The 19,794-nt window shown below is 38.3% G+C and overlaps 1 protein-coding gene across 19 annotated transcripts in view; it reads left to right on the top strand.

Annotated features, from left to right (window-relative positions):
* The window catches only part of CADPS2 (calcium dependent secretion activator 2), a 532,394-nt gene that overhangs the window by 330,148 nt on the left and 182,452 nt on the right, over window positions 1-19,794 (top strand). For all 19 annotated transcript variants that reach the window (XM_044246482.1, XM_044246480.1, XM_044246471.1 and 16 more), the window contains exon 9: window positions 15,637-15,703. In XM_044246482.1, the coding sequence (XP_044102417.1) occupies window positions 15,637-15,703 (67 nt within the window). The remainder of the gene's footprint in view (window positions 1-15,636; window positions 15,704-19,794) is intronic.

Here is a 19,794-nt window from a genome sequence, read left to right as displayed (position 1 = left end):
ATATTACATACAGTTCTGCCTTTGAATGTACAACTCTCAAATGATTCCATGAAGAAGGGAATATTGAGATATTTGAACTAATGTATATTTGCATACATTTTAAATAATGTACGCTAACCCTGTGGGAAACCATGATCTCCTAGACTGATAATGTGCCTTCAAATGCAAGAAAGAAAAGGACAGGATTTTGTTTCAAAGTTATATTTTAAAGGAAAATGTCTTTGAAAGTGTTAGTTTTTTGTTTGACAGAAGTAGTCCTATATTCCTCCAGTAGATGGCGCAAGCACTCCCTGAAAACAGAACAATACTTTTGTCCCTTGAGAACTTGTAATAAAGGTGGCACTCTTTAAGAAGTATTAAGCAACCTTAAGGCCATTTTCTTTAAAAAAAAAAAAAAATGTAAGAAGAAAGGTTAGAAGGAGGGGAAGTGGTAGTTCATTTTGGACATATCAAACCTGTCAAGACATTTCATCGAATTAATGTAGAAAAACTTTAATGCTTAGTAGTAGGTGAATGATCAAAGATATCACTAAGGTCAGTATTAACCAAAAATGCCTGTAACTTGAAATTCTGAAAATGTTTTGTAAATGTCAAAGGTTTTTTTTCTATTAACTGTCTTGATTTCATTTTTCTTTTTATCCTGCATTCATAGGCAGAAGTACTGTGAATATAGTTTAAGAGGCAAATAAATAAATGAAATTCTTAAGCTTTAAAATTAAAGGAGAATGGGAAACATTTTACAAGCCTAGCCCTAAAATCCCAGCGTCACTGTACATGGCCCCCTTGTTAAACTTTTGCCTTCATTTTGTTATTCTCCCCCAATAAATAGATAGACGTGAGGAAAAAAAAACTACATCAAAGTGCATTTTTCCATAGTATTCTAGAATTTGTTTGTTGATAAATAGCAATTTATTCAGAACTTAAGGAATTCAGTAACTGGGAAACATATATGTACTACATAGAAATAATACTTTTATTTGATGAATGAGAAAAACTAGTTCTATTGTAACTTGTGCAATATCCTAGTTATACTTGATTTTAGGAAAATGGACAAATTTTTGCCCCACTCTTTGAAAGTTTTTTTAATGGACAAAATTGGAAAATTTATTGTCATTCCCCCACACTTTCTAGAAAGTCCTTCAAAAAAGTTTAGATTGAAATTTTTTTCAGTATGTTTTACTACTACTGCTATAATGAGGATATCTTGATTGACATTGTGCTTTGTAGTTCCAAAGGCTCTTTTACATACATCACCACACTGGTTTTGTAAGGACACTGTTGCTGATACTCAGGGCAAGTACTGCTGTTCCTGTTTTAAATGGGAAAAAAGGGAAAGTCATACCAGGCACATAGCAGTTAAAGAAACTTAAAAATAGCATTTGCTTCTGGCTTTCTCTTCTTCCCCTTTCCTTCCCTGTCTCTGTCTCTTTCTGAATATTTTCACTTTTTCATCTCTGTTTTGAAAAAGTTATTGCACATGTCTGATAGTTGCCTCCACATGGGGGGACACCCATGACGTTCCTACTCCTGGCCTCTTTCCTCCCTTCTTTTTTTTTTTTTTTTTTCTTTCCACCTTTCTATCAGACTTACCTGACGGCTTAGCTGGGAGGCAGGAACAGGGCATGCATAGACCAGCCCTTTCCACTCTGTCCTTTGAAGGCCAGTTGTCCATAGGGAGCCCCTTCTCTGCTTCTCCCTAAATAATTCTGTCCGTGGCAGGATCTTCACACAGACAGACCATTCAGCGAGGTCTGTGACTGCAGTTCGGAAAGAATGTCTGATGATAGTACTGACTAAGGTGATGATATTTTTTGCCACTTGTTACCTCTGTTCTCTGAACCAACTTGTTCAGAACCAAGACAAAGAAAAGAGAAAAATGCTTTATGAAGAAGTATTGGGGCTTCTGAGAGATTCCAACAATGTCCATATATCAGCAAAAAAAATTTTTTTTTAAGAATATTAGTAGATCTAGAAATCTGGGGGGATTTTGAGATTGTGAGACATAGAATGTATTCTGTTCCATTTTGACTCAAAGGCCCCTGTGATAGTGTGGCCTCAGGACCCTTTCCAGCAGTGGTTCAAACTGTGTCACCTAAAGTATCAGGGCGCCCTGCAGGCTCAGCTGGTAAAGCATGGGACTCTTGATCTCAAGGTTGTGAGTTCAAGCCCCATGTTGCGCCTTAAAAAAAAAAAAAAAAAGATGTTCAGGGGCGCCTGGGTGGCTCAGTGGGTTAAAGCTTCTGCCTTTGGCTCAGGTCATGATCCCAGAGTCCTGAGATCGAGCCCCACATCGGGCTCTCTGCTCGGCAGGGAGCCTGCTTCCTCCGCGCTCTCTCTCTCTGCCTACTTGTGATCTCTGTCTGTCAAATAAATAAATAAAATCTTAAAAAAAAAAAAGAGTTCAGAAGTCTGTTTTTTGGATAACGAGGTATGTGGACTGGACTCTTGAAATTCTGCATTTGCGTTTCATAGCAGCTACTTCCTGCTCCCCTTAGGTTTTGATCTTCCATATTAAGTTAAATATGAGAATAATATTCTGCTAAAACTATTTGAATACTCATGATTAAATAAGTATAAAAATAGCAACTTTATAGGTTATCCAAAGTCTATCCAAGGCTTTTTCTTTTACCTTAATACATATTATATAAATTTTTGCTGAAGATTTACTTTCTTTCTGTTCTTATTATGATTGTTCCTAATGACAGACCTAGAAAAGCCATTTAGTCATTCCAAAAATGTTTATGGACTACTGGCTATAAGAAGGCGCAGTGGTGGGCTGGAGTGGTGGGGATTGGCTGATGTGGCCCTTGCCCTTACGAGGACTTATGGTCTTGTTATTAGAAACGAACTAATTCAATATGACTCGCCATGGGCTGTGGCAGGGCTATGGGAGAAGGGGTCACATCCTGCCTAATACATGTAACAGAAGAATATGACTAGGGTACCTTGGTGGCTCAGTTAAATGGTGTCTGTCTTCGGCTCACGTCATAATCCCCGGGGTCCTAGGATCAAGCCCTATGTGTGGTTCCCTGCTCAGTGGGGAGCCTGCTTCTCCCTCTCTCACTCCCTCTGCTTATATTCCCTCTCTCACTGTCTCTCTCTCTCTCTGCGTCAAACAAATAAATAAAATCTTTAAAAATAAAATAAAATAAAGGGGGCGCCTGGGTGGCTCAGTGAGTTAAAGCCTCTGCCTTCAGCTCAGGTCATAGTCTCAGGGTCCTGGGATCGAGCCCCGCATCGGGCTCTCTGCTCAGCAGGGAGCCTGCTTCCTTCTCTCTCTCTGCCTACTTGTGATCTCTATCAAATAAATAAATAAAATCTTAATAATAAATAAAATAAAATAAAGGAATATGACCTTATCAGGGATATCAGGGAGGGCTTCTCTGAGAAAGGCGATAGTTGATTTGAGGGATGAGAAGCAACTGGAAATGTGAGACTCAAGAACTAAATTAATTTAAATTGTGGGAAATTAATGAAATTGTAAGAAGCGTGGGGCTGACAGGATAAAACCGTGAATGCACAAACTATTAGAGAAGCAGGGAGAATAGAGTATCTGTGCAGAGGAGGAGTACATGATGTCAAGAAAAGTATCCGCAGATCTCAGCACAGGCAGTGTTTACAGATGTGAGCCAACACCGAGACGTAGGACCAATGCATGGGTCTGGAATTCAAGAGCCACGGTGTCAGAGGAAGATGAGCAAGGACAAGAGCAGGGGCACCTGGGTGGCTCAGTCAGTTAAGCGTCGGCCTTCAGCTTGGGTCATGATCCCAGGGTCTGGGATCCACTCCCACATTGGGCTCTCTGCTCAGCAGGGAGCCTGCTTCTCCATCTGCCTCCTGCTGGTGCGCTCTCTCTCTCTCTCTCTCTCTCTCTCTCTCTCTCAAATAAATAAATAAATAATCTTAAAAAACAAACAAACAAGCAAGAGCGAAGCTGGATCCTTGGTCTGTGTATCAGGTAGCTTATCCAAACAATGAGGGCAGGGGATGAGACACTGAGTCCAAGGTACAGCATCAGAGCTGGAGGGATAGTCCCTCCTGTTGCGAAGCAGAGCTCCATGCCGTCCTCCCTGACTACAGATAAGACTGGTCACGAGACCCAATGTTGACGTTCCAGTGTCCCAGTGTAGGTGGAACAGGGCTGTCGGGGAAGTGAATCTGTGAGACCTGCTGGATATCAGAAGGAATTCAAATGCCTTTGTAAATGACTCCCATGAGGATGTGTTACTTGGAAGACAGAGTTTGTTTTCTAAATTTCAGAGTCCTCCAAAACTCTTCTCATTAACCAAGACCAGAGACTGAACATCAGAGAACGAGAGCTCTTTCCGAAATCAAATATAATCCAGGGACATCACGATCCAAATATTACAGGAAAATTTTTTTTGTCCCCAAACAAATATGTATCGACTCCCTAGTTAGAATGATGTTCGAAGCAAAGAAGATACTTTAGTTAGGATTTTTCATTAATTTTAAACATGTAAACATTGAGCTGTATAATTTTATTGCTTAAACACTCATTATCAGTATCCTGGTCTAACTAACTTCCAAAGTGCATGCTGGAGAACATGACTCCTGAGAGATATTCTAGGAAGAAGAGTCTGTAATTGTGGAGATGTTCTATCTGCTCTTCTCCCCTCCTTTCCCCACTTCTTGGTGTGTCTTCCACATCGACTACAAGCTCTTACTCATCCCTTTATACAGACCATTTAGCTTATATTACCCAGCAAATTGGTTCTTTTTCTGCATCATACTGCTTTGTATCCAGATGTCCCAAGACACACAGTGGAAAACACTGAATGTCAAATTACTTTCTCAATCATTTTCTTTTTAGAATGTCTATAGTTTATAAATGGGCATTTTGTGTACACATTTCATCTCAAATATATCTTAAATATGAAGGAGGTAAAGGAGATAACCCCAGTTACAGACCTTAAATTTTCTGCTAATTCAGGATTAGTTGTATATAATGTTTAAAAGTGATTATTTTGCTTTGCCTTGGGAATACTGTGCCCCAAAAAGGAAGGTATTTCCAGTAGTCATAAGATACAGTTTGATACAGGATGCTTGGTGTGGCTCAGATGGTTAAGCATCTGCCTTCAGCTCAGTTCATGATCCTAGGGTCCTGGGATCAAGTCCCTCATTGGGTTCTCTGCTCAGTGGAGAGCCCGCTTCCCCCTCTCTCTCTCTCTCTGCCAGCCTCTCTGCCTACTTGTGATCTCTGTCAGTCAAATAAATAAAATCTTTAAAAAAAAAAAAAAAAACCTCCTCGAACTCAATGCACACAAAACAGGTAAGTATGTCAAAAAATGTTCAGAAGACATGAACAGACAATTCTCCAAAGAAGACATACAAATGGCTAACAGACACATGAAAAAATGTTCATCATCAGGAAGTCTGTGTCTCCCTCTCTCTCTATCCCTTCCCAAACTCATGCTGTCTCTGTCTCTCAAATAAATGACATTTTTTAAAAAGATACAATTTGATACATAGATACCCCTTGCTAAAACTTTTCCTTATCACCAAACCACTTACATTTTTAAAAAGAGGAGAGTTTAATGGATTATCTCACAAAAACATCTAGGATTGCCAAAGTGAATTCTTTCTTTCTTTTTTTTTTTTTTTTAAGATTTTATTTATTTATTTGACTGGCAGAGATCACAAGTAGGCAGAGAGAGAGGAATGGAAGCAGGCTTCCCGCCAAGCAGAGAGCCCGATGCGGGGCTCCCTCCCAGGACCCTGGGATCATGACCTGAGCCGAAGGCAGAGGCTTTAACCCACTGAGCCACCCAGGTGCCCTGAATTATTTCATTTTAATTGGTATGTGCCCCAGAGCTGCTTCACCAAGTGTGGTGTGCACTTCCTTTTGGAATGTGTCCCTAGCATGACCCCCCAGAGAGTCCCATCTTCCCTGCCTGTACCCTCCTCACAGGGGATGGAGGCACAGACTTGCCTCTGTGTAAGGCAGCCTGGTCGGAGTGGGTTCCTTTGCACCTTGGTTGGACCTATTTTAATCCCCTTCTGAGATATTTTATAATCCACTGAGAAAGCTAATTTTTTTCAACTTCTAACAAAGCAGTAAAGCTTCTGCAGATGCAGAAAAGCATTGCTTATCTCGAAGGACACTGAAGTGAGAAAAACATGCAACCATGTCTACAAAATCTACCATCCGTTTCTTTTTTTTTTTTTTTTTTTTTTTTTTTAAGATTTTATTTATCTATTTGACAGAGCGAGATCACAAGCAGGCAAATGAGAGGCAGGCAGAGAGGGAGGAAGGGAAGCAGGCTCCCTGCTGAGCAGAGAGCCCGATGCGGGACTCGATCCCAGGACCCTGAGATCACGACCCGAGCCGAAGGCAGCGGCCTAACCCACTGAGCCATCCGTTTTAGAGTTTTTGCGCATGAGACTCTACCATATTCGTGTAACTTACGGAATATCTGTATTGATGAGACCATGAACCATCTGAAAACGGTTTTAGGGCATGTTTTCTGTTGAGATATACAAGAATGCTGCTGCTCAGTTATGAAAGATAAATATAGGAAAAACTGCCTCGCTAACAGATTTCTGGGTATGGTTTGATTTACATTGTTTGGCTTGTGTGTCATTGTTTAAAAGTCCTAATCATTGTAATCTCTCTCTGTCAAATAAATAAATAAAATCTTTAAAAAAAAAAAAGTCCTAATCATAGGACAGTACTTCTGTCATTTCCCCAGTTCAGTGTTGTTTCTAGGTGACAGCGCATCGTCCTTTATTTCAGAACTCCTTTAGGAACGGCTGCTCATCGTTCTCAGGGTCTTGGCTGAGTCTGGGGCGGTAGAGTCTTTGCCTCTTGTCCGTGTGCCTCCGTTCACATCCTAGAGTATGCAGTGGCAGGCCAGTTTCCAGAACACAGCTTTTATACCTCAGGCTGTTCTCCTGACTCTGATAATGCTGGCGCGGCCTGAGATTTAACTCCGATTTAACTTGAGTGTGAACTACCAGAAGATGGGACTTCTGAGGCCCAGGAGGGGAGACCCTCTTCATGTTACCAATTCTGTAAACTCTGATCCAGAAAATGAGTGAAGGGCTCTACATTTTACTCATTTGCTTTTGTAAGTCTGTTTCTACAGCACACGCATTTCAACTTCTTGTTCAGCCGTCAGAGTCTCGGATTTTCTTCATTCACAATTTCTCTCAAAATGTGAAGTAATTTTGCTTGGTGGGGATCCATTCCTTGTCTCCCCACCTCCTGTACTCTTTTCCACAAGAATTCAGGCAGAATAAAAGCCAATTGGAAAGTATTTATTTCTAGGTTTCTTAAGGCCCAGGTCACACTGTTGTCTCGAATCCGTTTCTTTCTGTCGTCCTTAGCTGAAAAATAAAACCAAAAAAAAAAAAAGGCGTATCTGGCAGGGTTAAATAAAAGAAAGAATGCAGTGAAAGGAAGATTTCTTTTCTACAGGCAGCAGAGACCGTGCAGGATGACTGAAAGTGCCTGAGGGTATTTGGTCCCTATTGGTTTTCACATCAGATGCAATGGTGCCCACAGATAGCCTGTATTGTTGTCAGTTAAATGGGATCATGAGTGTCTGAAAGGTGTTTGAGAATGAACCGAAAATCATTTTCACAAGTGGATGATTACTTCTGCCACATGTTAACCGAACTCTATCAGAATGGCCCAGATTTTTGAGCCTGCATTAATTGCTCCTTCAACCTTGACTGAGGTTTCTCTTTAAGAAAGCCCTTTCCAGGACTAAACGACTCTATATATTGATTTTTTTTTCCTTTTTGTATTTTTCCTTGAAAAACGAAACCTTGGATAAGGAAGACTTTGTCATTCAACATGTAGATGGATTGTTCGGTTTCTTGGAATTAAAAGCTAGACTCAAGTGATCTGAGAAAAGGAACGGTCCTTTTTTCCAAGCACTGAGTAATTCCCATATTCTGTATACAATTATGTTTTTCAAATATTCATTAGTGATGATTTTTCATCATAAAGTGAAACCGTGAACTCCCACAGCATGTACTCCCTGCAAATAAATTGTCATAGTCTCCTTTCTATTAGAACTATATGCCATCGCTCTAATTGAAACTTAACTACAATATTTAGTAGTATGTTTGGAGAATTTTTGTATGTTGAAGTATTCTCTGAACAATCTTTAAGTTAGGTTTTATAAAGCGCTTTTAAAGTGTTTGGGTAGTTGTAATTAGTTATTTCATGTTCCCACTTTCCATTTCAAATATGGCCTAGAGAATATTAGCTGTTTATTTGCCAGAATATTGTAGGATATATTGGAGGTCAGAGATGCTGTGTTACAAAGTTGAGTTAAATCTCCATTTTGAAAACTAATCGGAAAATGAGTTCTTGAAATTTTCATTAACTTTTGTGCTTATATATATTAGCAGAGAATTTATATCATTTACAGAAAAATGGTTTAACTTATTATTAAACCTAATTTGAGAGGGTTTTTGGCTTAAAGGGAGACAAATCACAGAATGATATATGTGAATCTACTTTTAAAAAAACATTCAAGGGGGCATTGTGTAAAAACAAGCATTTAACCTAATTTTATTTCACAAGCATTGCAGTATGAACATGTAATGAAATGTAAATCTCTCTCGAAAATTCAACAAAAATAAGCATAGTCATAGTACTGATTTTTGTTTGCTTGAAGCTCATTTTCACCAAACTCCACTTTCCTCAATCTGTTGATGAGACCATTTTATTGATAATAATACACATTGCTAATGAGCCACACTTCTCTAAAGAGAAGTGTCTGTTCCTGTTGTCATAGATCATTCTGACAGATTTCATGAAGGCTCCGCTTTTGTCCACAAATGAAAACTTTTAGAAGCAACTTGGGTTGTTATCAAGTAACTCTTTTAAGGATCATAGTGATGTCATGAAGGTTGTACCATTTTTAGTGTGGAGATTCTCTCCTGACTATAGCTAGTGATAAAGAAGATGAAAAATAGTGCTCTGTTTGTCTTGTTGCATGTAACCTGAGTTTTGGCCTTACCGAAGTTCTTTAATTTTTTCTCCTTTCTTCTCTTCACTTGACAGTTTACCTAACAGCATTCACATCCTATTTTAAAGATGCAATCAAAAATCTTAAAATTCAGGGAGGCATATCTTCTATATTTGAGGCTAGAGTATGACCCAAAAACAATAACACCAAAAAAAAAAAAGAAAAATAGTCATAGGCAAATGACACATCAATACACGTTTAGTTGGTTTTGTGTCTTGTTTTCTAGCAATGAATGCTCTGTCTCTTTGGAGCAAATAGTACTCCCCATTAGGAGCTGCCCTAGAAGAGGGATTAATTCTTTAAGATTATTGCTGTGTTTATACTGATCTATAAAACCAAATGCTTCGAGGCTTTAAGCCTGATGTGTTAAATCCCAGCTTTGTGTCAATGCTGCTAATTTCTTTGTTTCCTAATCCCATGTAAGAAGAGAAGATTTTAAAGTTAAGCAGGCAATTTTTTTGTTCAAAGGGAACAACTTCTTAATACCTGAAGTTGGATGTATTGATGAAAGCAAACACTATTAAATAGTATCTGAGCAGTTACTTTTAAGTAATCCAAAGTACTCTAGTTACATGAGTATTGTGCTGTGTTGAAAATATTTCAGTGGAAAAAAATGTTCTATATTTAGTACAAATGAGGATTGGAGGTATGTCCTTTTCAAGTATGTTATATACAGTAGATTCTCTCATTTCCATTCAAGTAATTCTTGGATCAAATTTAATTTTGATTAGGGATTTTTTTCCCCCCTGGGGCCATACTCTGAGGTCTGGAGAATGTCATAGGACTATGGAAATTGTTAATTTGTGTTCCTTCATTTTCCATCCATTTGTTACTTAGCTGAGATAATTTAACAAGGATGAGTAAAAACACTTTGTTTAAAACCAGATTCTCTAGGTTGATGAAAATGACTAATGTTGAAAGCTTCGTGTAAAAGAGAAAAACAAAAAAAGCAAAAAACTCACTTTCCTCTTTAAGACCTCTTCATAATAAGGTGAGAGAAACTAGCAGTATGCCATAGAGAATGTCACTGTTGGGCTATACGATAAATATTTATTTTGCTGGGTAACGTTATAAATTGTCACATAAAGCCCAGTTAACTGTGTGTTCCCAGTTTGACTGGTATTTGGCAGGTCTGATTTACATACCCTAAAAAAAAATAAAAACACAAAACCTGTCTTTTTTATTTGAGTTAATCATACAATCAGTTGAGAGGAAGCTAACAATGACTCAGCAGGTTACAGAACATTCAGGGAGAATACAGCTGCTATGCAGACCAAACGACAGACTAACCAAGATAGTCTCTGTCCAGAATGACGAATACGCTTCCTGGAAGATCTTCTCTATACCTTTATTGGGTAGAATCAGAGTTCATCAAGCGATAAAAAACTAATTTGTTCAGAAATCAGAAAGGAAAATATTAATAATAGATTTTTTAAACTTTAATAGAATTTTTAAAAATTCTATATCTATGAAACAGAAATGGATGACGAGTAAAATAACTTTCAAAGATCTGTTTAATTAATACTATCACTAGATTTAGCCCAATCAACCATACCTTCTCCTTTACAGAATCTTGCAGTTATAATTGATGTTCATAATAATGACCAAGTTGGCTTATGTATACAAATTCTTCAAAAATTTGTCATGGATATAGTCTCTATATAGAGGAACTCAATTTTTAGTAATTAAGGATACTCAGATATCGCTATGGAAGTGTAATGAACTGAATCTTACTGCCTAGTAGAGCATATGTGTTAAATGTAACTTTAGTATATTTTTCTGAAATAAAAAAACTTAGTAGATCTTACTACAGTTTATCTATAAAAGAGAATTTGTACCCTACACAACATTTAAAAAAAAAAAGTGTGGAGAGAATGCATTTTGATTTTTTTACACATTTCTAATAATGGATCTGTGCTTATGACAAATATTCAAATGATTTCGACTTCTTCTTTATTCTCTCCACAGTTCAACCCTCCTACAGCTAAGAGCACCACACCACAACCTGGAAATCCAGTAAAACCAGTAAACCATTGAACTATTAAAGTTTGTAGGATCCTCCACTGTACTCATGATACCTGTAGACTAAAGATAAGGATATTTGTCACTGTACTTGACTTTGTTATACCGAAAATATGATTTATGGCTCTATAGTGATTAGGTCTCCCAAATCCTTCATAATTTTTTTTTCTGTTAATAAAACGACGTCATCTCAAACATGGCTAGTGGCAATACAAAAGTGTACAGCCACTTTGGATAACCAGTTTGGCCGTTTCATATAAAGTTAAGCACACACTTGAAATACAATTCAGTCATCCCTCTCCTAGATATTTACCTGAGAGGAGGGAAAACACAAGCCCACACAAAGACCTTTAAATGCATATTTCTAGCAGTTTTGTTTATGATTGCTAGAAAAGAGAAAACAATCCAAATGTCCTACAACTGGCGAATGGGTAAACACATTGAAGTGACTGCATACAATGAAATATAATATTCAGTAACGGAAAGGAATGAACTCCTGATACAAGCAACAGTGGCGAATCTCAAAAGCCATTGACTACATGAAAGAAGCCAAGCACAAAAGGGCTCCGTACTCTGTTTTTTTCCATCTCTATGGCATTCTGGAAAACAACCGAAAACTCAGAAATCAGAACAGTTGTTGCAGAGCTGGGGGATGGGGGGAAGAGACTGATCAGGAAAGGACCTGAAGGAACTTCGGGCCGGGGGCAGGTTGGGCCGGGGGCAGGTTCTGCCGGGAGTGGGGGGGGGGGATGTTCTGCAGGTCCGTGGTGTTGGTACTTCCATTGCGATGTCAACACTCACCAAATTATATACCTGAAATGGAGCGTTCTTACCTTCTGTAAACCATACCAGTAAACCCTACTTTAAAAAAAAAAACAAAAAACAAAGGAAGACCTGCTTAGTGTAGAAATGGTGAAAACATGAAGTCATAAAGAACAACACAAAGGGGGCGCCTGGGTGGCTCAGTGGGTTAAGCCACTGCCTTCGGCTCAGGTCATGATCTCAGGGTCCTGGGATCGAGTCCCGCGTCGGGCTCTCTGCTCAGCAGGGAGCCTGCTTCCTCCTCTCTCTCTCTGCCTGCCTCTCTGCCTACTTGTGATCTCTCTGTGTCAAATAAATAAAAAAATAAAATCTTTAAAAAAAAAAAAAAAGAACAACACAAAGGAGCAGCTGGCTGGTTCAGTAGAGCGTGCGACTCTTGACCTTGAGGTTGTGAGTTTAAGCCTCATATTGGGCATAGAGATTACTTTTAAAAAATATGAAATTCAACTTTAATCTCAACATCCCAGTATTCATTGCAGGCTTAATATTTTGATGTGTCTTTCTGGATTTTCTCCCCATGCATGTACTGTAAGCTCAGGGGACCACTTTTTTTTTTTTTAACCTAGCATTATAATAATTTTTTCACATCTTTCCTTTTGTTTTAAGATTTTATTTATTTATTTGACAGAGATATCACAAGTAGGCAGAGAAGCAGGCAGAGAGAGAGGAGGAAGCAGGTTCCCTACTGAGCAGAGGGCCCGATGCGGGGCTTAACCCCAGGACCCCGGGACCACAACCTGAGCCGAAGGCAGAGGCTTTAACCCACTGAGCCACCCAAGCACCCCTCACATCATTCTTTTTGACATCACTTTTAATAGCAACTTAACTCCTTCCTTACCATTTGATTCTTAGGCAGTTTTGAGTTTTTTATTTTAAACAATATTGATGAACATCTTGTTCTCATACTTCCCTCGGTTTTAAATATCTCTTATGCCCAGAATCTAATTCCATACCAGTGAAAAGGCAGCAAGATAGTGATACTCGATACCTAATGCCAGAAATCATTCTTAGAGTGAAAAAAAAAAACCCTCAAATTTGTTGAAATTAATTTTAATGTGTTCTTATCCAGGATAGTTAACTTTTCGGATGTATTTGTGTCCATTTTATTTCATAAAATTTTAGTCTGGTTAATGTGAAAACTGAAGGACAGAAACTATCTACTCTTGCTACATAACATTTATACTATTTCTTTTATGCAATCGATCTTTTGTTGAATGTAATTTTTTTTCCTTAGGCAGAGAGTAAAACTCTGCCGCCCAGCTACTTCCGAGATACACTTGTTCATTTGTGACTCCCATGTATGGTTGATTGAATTCCTCCTTAAAGTGTATCACCCCAGAATACCTCGGGGCCCAACTGAACGTTACGTGCTTACCTTGGTTCCAGTCTCAAATTGTCTTTTTTCAATTTCTTATATCCTCTCCCAACCTCCAGTAGATACATGCATGTGTCCACCCACTGCTGTGCTGTTTTCAGAGACATCCTGAACGACCCTGTCGTTCCCAGTGTGTTGATCCATGGTTTTGAGTGATGGTTGCAGCAGGTAGTAGTATTCCTTATGTAGGACCTTCACTCTCAGCAAGACTTACACTTGCTGATGGTGTTGATGGTTTGTGGATTACTATTCACTTTCACTTACGTATGATGCAAGTTGCCCAGCAGCATGCTAAGTGAGACCCTTGAAGGAGCTCAGAAGCGGGCAGTGTGGTCACTGGCAAAGGTGATGCCACATTTTCTCTGGCTCTCAGGCAGCCTTGGTGCACATTTTGCTTGTGCACTTTCATACAGGCCATCGGTCTTATCTCCTGTATCTAGCCCCTGAGGTCTTTGCTGTTAACCCTGTGATAGAAGTTCGGGTGTGCGCATTTCAGGAGAGGGAAATTACCTAGGACAGACAGAAAGAGAGCAGCTAAACACCTCTCACCAAAACCACAAAGAAGAAATTAGAGAAGCTGGAGCAAAGGGGGGGCAAAAGGTTTTAACGGGACCTCGAGAGGTGAACAGGTGAGAACAGGAACTGTGGATGTCTCTGTCGGTCACTAAATGAATTCACATCATATCCAGGAGTGCAGGCCATGTGGTATCAAGGGTTTTGTGTGAGCCAAAGAGAAGTTCATCTAGCTAGCTGATGTGTCTGAAAGAAAGTAAGTAATTTGGGCAGTGTGGATGATGATTTCCAACGTAAAAGCCTAGTTTTTATTTTGACTTTTAGGAACTGCATGTTAGTTTTCTTGATTCTGAAAATTTAGAACCCAAGAAATCAAACCCATAGATACAGAGAATATATTGGCGGTTGCCAGAGGAGGGAAAGCTTAGGGTGGGACAAATGAGGGAAGGGGTATTAAAAAAATTTTTTTTGAAGTGTACCCATTCGTTTCAACATACCTTAGCCAATATCTTGAATTTCTTTTAAGAGGGGGCAAGAGCATTTGCTTTGCTTCATAAAAGAAAATTATTTTAATAAGCGATGGAAAATTCAAGCTAAGATTTTAGTTTTTAAAATTGTGGAAGTCTCTGGGGTGCCTGGCTAGCTCAGTTGCTTGACTATCTGATTCTTGGTTTAGGCTGAGGTTATGATCTCTGGGTTGTGAGATGGAGCCCCATATGGGCTCTTCCTCTCCCTCTTTCTCTGTGCCTTCCCCATCTCGCATGCTCTTTGAGTAATAAATATTTGAAAACAAAATAAAAAATAAACATTGTGAAAGTCTCAAGACTTTAAGCCCCCAAATAAATAACCATAGTACTTTTTTAATACGCAGAACTGTATATAAATTAGAGTAGCCTTTACAGAGATGAACCTTCACTTCAGAAGAAAAGATTTTAAAACCTTTAATTTAAAAATTAGGCCTATATTTGTCATATTTCAAGCATCTAACAATCTTTTCTACTTTTGTAGGAGGTGTGTGTAAGTTTCTATGATATAATTTCAAAATAGCTCTCCATGATATGCTTTACTTCATTAATGTTTAATATCTTCCTTTTCCTCCTTGATATATATACTTACATCTATATATTCAGTAAGAAGAAAAGTTTTGTTCTCAGATGATCGTCTGCTTTATTCATTTTAGGAACTGCATGTTATTTTTCTTGATTCACGTTCCTATCAGCAATGCGAAGTTAAACAAAAGCACTGGCGCTAACTATGTTGAATTAGGCTATGTCTTCATCACATTCATGATTGCCTGAATTCCATAGTTAGGAAAATTTGCAGCAAGATACTTCCGTAAGTCAGCTAGGCCACCAAATTCTGAGGCTGTCAGAGACCTTAGAAATCAAACCCATTCCTGCCATTTATAGGTGAAGAAACAGAAACTGAAATCGACGCCAATGTAACTTGGGGTCATCCAACTGGACAGTGACCTTTCCGTCTGGGTTCTTGACTCTACAGATGCCTCCCCCTTAGGCCACACTTCTCAGCCGTGGTCATCTAAGAGCTGAAACATGAATCCTCTATCCCCAGTTTATAGCCTTTGTCTCTCCTAAGAAGTGTGTGTTAAGAATAAAATTCCAACTGGTTCTCTGATTATCCTTTCTAGCTCCAACTTCGCTCAATTTGTAGTAAGAACTGACAAATTGATAAGCCACATAAATCAATTCCCTTTCAAGAACCTAGAATAAGCTCAGTCATTTTGTAACACAGAAGCTACATGTTGACTCAGCTTCCAAATGAACTAAACTTTGCCTTTAGCAGGCTGGTCTCAAGATTAAATACCTATGGAAGAAATATGATTACACAGAGCCACAACGTTATTCATCTAAAATATTCTTTGCTTGTTTTTCTTGCCAGATATCTGTATGCCCTAGGACAGAAGGTTTGGAAAAGATGGAAAAAACGTTACTTTGTTCTTGTTCAGGTTAGTAAATTATTTTCCTGTTACACAATCAATCTAAGACAGCAGTTCTCAAACTTTTGTTTAGTGGGTTAAATCTATTGATATTTACTGTGTTAGAAATTAAAACTAAAAAAAAAATCCTTAAATACTTCATTTCAAAATAAAAGTAGCAAATTTTTACATGCTAACACAAGTAACAGTTTTATGTAAAATAACTGTGTTCTGAATCAATTTAGGTAAGTGCGAGGCATTATTTTACACTCTTGTACATCTCTTTAATGTCTACCTTCATAGAATGCAGCTGTATTTTCTTATCAGTTTCCTCATTCAATCTGTTGCAATATCAGATGAAATTTAGCCACTGGAAAATTCCACCATACGCACACAAGACGATAGCTGTGAAAAAGGCAGATGATGTCTAAATACTATTACAAAAATAGTTTTGACCTCACAGATTCCCTGAAAAGATCTTAAATTCTTCAGGATAACAGGACCATACCTTGGGAAAAACTGCATCATTCTGATGTTTTATAAATAAACCATAATACTTAGAAGCTCCCACTTTTTTACAGATACTCCATTTTTATCACCTGTTCACCTAATTACATCGGTAAATTACCTGGACTGGTAGATTGGTTTGCAATAGGATTCTGAATATAGACAGGTTACTAGGATATTTATTCTGACTGACTCTGTTTTGTTTGTTTGTTAATCACAGATAACCTTTGCTCATAGAACGAACGTACTCATCAAAATAAATTTACAGTAAGGAACACTTTATAAGTAGCAGTCATTCCATTCTATGATGAATCCAAGCTATTTTATCCCCAATATATATATGAAAAGAAAATCATTCTTGGTATACTTAACATTAAAAAGTCTCTAAAATCTTGTTGATTCCTACCCATGCATTAAGCAAATTTTAAATGGAGTCTATCAGAATAACATGGTGAAGTGCCAAGGAAAGAAAACTGTCATTTGCTGTCTTCCAGGTGTAAGGTAATCTATCATTGTTGGATGTGCCACAAGGCATGGTAACTTCATGAAAAGTATAAAAATTCCATCAAAACTAGTTTTATCTGCATGGCATCCAGCCAGCCTATTTCGTTAAAATGTAGCCTTATGTGATTAGAACCAATATTTGGTCAACTAATTTAACAAAAGATACACGTACTTGTATGCAAGTACTTTGGGAGTCTTGATAGAAAGCCCAAACATTTGCTTTGGGTAAGTGTCTTCCGTTTGGAGTTCTCAGTGATCTGTCCTCCAAAAACCATACCCATAAGACCTCTTTTTTGGTTTCCATATTTAATTTCTTTACATCATTTCAAGGACTTAAATGCATTGACTAGGCAGTTTTCATGCAGATCTTTCTGGGCATTTGATTTTATTCCTATTTATAGATGTCTCACATCTAATTTAACAGGTTTGTATTAGCAAATTTATCAAATCTTTCTAAGTCATTCAACTGATATTTCATAGAAACTGCAGTTTCTTTTTCATTGTCCTACTTCATGCATTATAATGCAGACTCTTTTTTAACTTCATAGTTTTTTTTTTTTTAAGATTTTATTTATTTATTTGACAGAGAGAGATCACAAGTAGGCAGAGAGGCAGGCAGAGAGAGAGGAGGAAGCAGGCTCCCTGCAGAGCAGAGAGCCCGATGTGGGACTCGATCCCAGGACCCTGAGATCATGACCTGAGCCGAAGGCAGTGGCTTAACCCACTGAGCCACCCAGGCGCCCCAACTTCATAGTTTTAATAGCTGATGTTATTGGCACAAACAAACCTAGCTGACTCTTAGTAAGCACAGAGTTTTACATATCAGTCATTATACTTTTTTTAATTTTTACTTTCTTAAAGACTTTCTTTTTCCATACACCCCTTACCCCCCACACACGCCATGGTCTCCCCATCATCAACATCACTTGATACATTTGTTACCAAGAATGAACCAACATTGGTACATCATAGTCATCCAGTGTGGATAGTGTTGTATATTAAATGTGTTTGAACAAATGTGTGATGGCATACATCCAACGCTGAAATGTCACACAGAGCGTTTTCACTGACCTGAAAATCCTATTCCAAGCCAATTTGGCCCTTCTCTCCTCTGTGTCAACCACTGATCTTTTTACTGTCTCTGTAGCTTCACCTTTTCCAGGATGGAAATCTTACAGCACGTAGCCTTTTCAGATTGGTTTCTTCCACTTAGTAATAGGCTTGTAAGTTTCCTCCATGTCTTTTCATAGCTTGATAGCTCATTTCTTTTCATTACTGAATAATATTCCATATTCCATTGTCTAGGTGAATCAGTTTATCCATTCACTTACTGAAGGGCATCTTGGTGGCTTCTGAGTTTTGGCAATTTGTATAAAGTTGCTATAAACATTCTTGGGCAAGTTTTTATGTAGATTTTCGTTTTCAACACCTTTGGGTTAATACCCAAGAGAATATATTTATTACTTGTATGTGGATCATATTTACTATGTTTTAAAGAATGAATCAGAGTGTTCATTAGTCTGGAGATCTAGTTAAGTGACAGGCCAAGAGAATTTCAACTGTGTTGACTGTATGTGTGAAAATTGGCTTTATTAGGTCAGTCTTGAGAGATCAGATGATCACCTCATGGTTTTAGCCAGGTGAGATTTAAGGTAATCCTTTGCTCCTTACCTGAGTAAGAAGTAAACTAGCCAAAAGTTACAGAACAAACGTGTGTACTTTGATGGTCACCTTATAAAAGAGTTTAGGAATGAAAGAAAGAATTAAGAGTTCTTTAAGATCATTATTTGGTTATGTCTTTGAAGAACATTAACCATGTCTTTAGGAAGCTATGAAGTTCTCTCAGTAACAAAAATAAGTTTAACATTTTTTTTTTAAAGATTTTTATTTGAGAGAGAAACTGTGTGAACTGAGTGGAGAAGGGGCAGAGGAAAATAATCTCAAGCAGCCTCCCCTCTGAGCACAGACCCCCGCCTCGGGGCTTGATCTCATGACTCTAAGATCATGACCCATGCTGAAACAAAGAGTCAGATGCTTAACCAGCGGAGCAACCCAGACATCCTAAGTGTAACATTTTAAAGGGCAAATTTTAGTTTAAACCCATTATTAAAATTTAAATGTAAACCTATATACCCCATAATTGAAATTTAGAAAAAACACTACCAGAATATGATGAATGCATATTTATTCTGTCTGAGGTATCCTCTTAAAATCTGAAGTCCTATTTAAGCATTATAATTTTGCACAAATATATGTACATACATGCCCTCCTACAGAGACTCCCACGCCAAAGGTATTGAGATAAACACGCCAGTACTCTGGCAACTTTTTGAAGTTTTAAATACAATTGAATCTTCCTTTCAATTCCAAATGTAACAGGAGGACAAATGGAATGCACACACTTCCGCATCCGGATGGATGCGTATGGAGATTCAGTGAGAGGGCCCATCGGGAAGACCTGGGTAGTTTTTATGAGTATTTTTAAAGAGGGCTCTCATTCTACTGGCACGCAGCTTGGAGGTTCATACCTGCAGGCTGCATTACTGAAAGGTGAAGGAGTCATTTTTCGAGGGAGGACACTCTACCCCTGCTGTGTCTGCCGCTGCCATGGGCAGAATGGGGCTCTGGTGATAATGGGAATCTCATCACCACTTGCGAGTGTGTATTAGACGAGTGATGTAGCCATCAGCTCAAGAATTTGTCCTCATAAAAATTGATTGAGAGTCCGGTTTGGCCAGCTGCAAAGTCCTTGTTCAAAGTGAACACTCGAAGAGCTGCTGAGGTGAAAAGACTTTCATATAAACATTTAAAGCACCGTTCAAAATAGGACAATAAATTATTTATTAACGTGGGGTTGCTTATGGAACTTCCAGGTAAGATTGTAAGTAAGATTAGGTTTGGTCCCCATTTAGATTCTCAAGTGAGTATAGTTCCAGGATTGAATAGATTGCCATGTGTTTTTAAGAGGCTGGGTTTTGTTTGTTTGTTTGTTTGTTTGTTTGTTGAGTGAAGGTGGTAAATGTGGGTCCAAGCCAAATGGAAAGAGCAATTGATTTTGAAGAATATGTTTGAAATCTTACCAGAGTTAAACTTAAGTGTTTCTTATTCAT

Source organism: Neovison vison, chromosome 4 (assembly GCF_020171115.1).
Source record: "Neovison vison isolate M4711 chromosome 4, ASM_NN_V1, whole genome shotgun sequence".
Classification (NCBI taxonomy): domain Eukaryota; kingdom Metazoa; phylum Chordata; class Mammalia; order Carnivora; family Mustelidae; genus Neogale; species Neogale vison.
The sequence above is the reverse complement of the archived record's forward strand: the minus strand, read 5'-3'. Positions and strand labels throughout refer to the sequence as shown.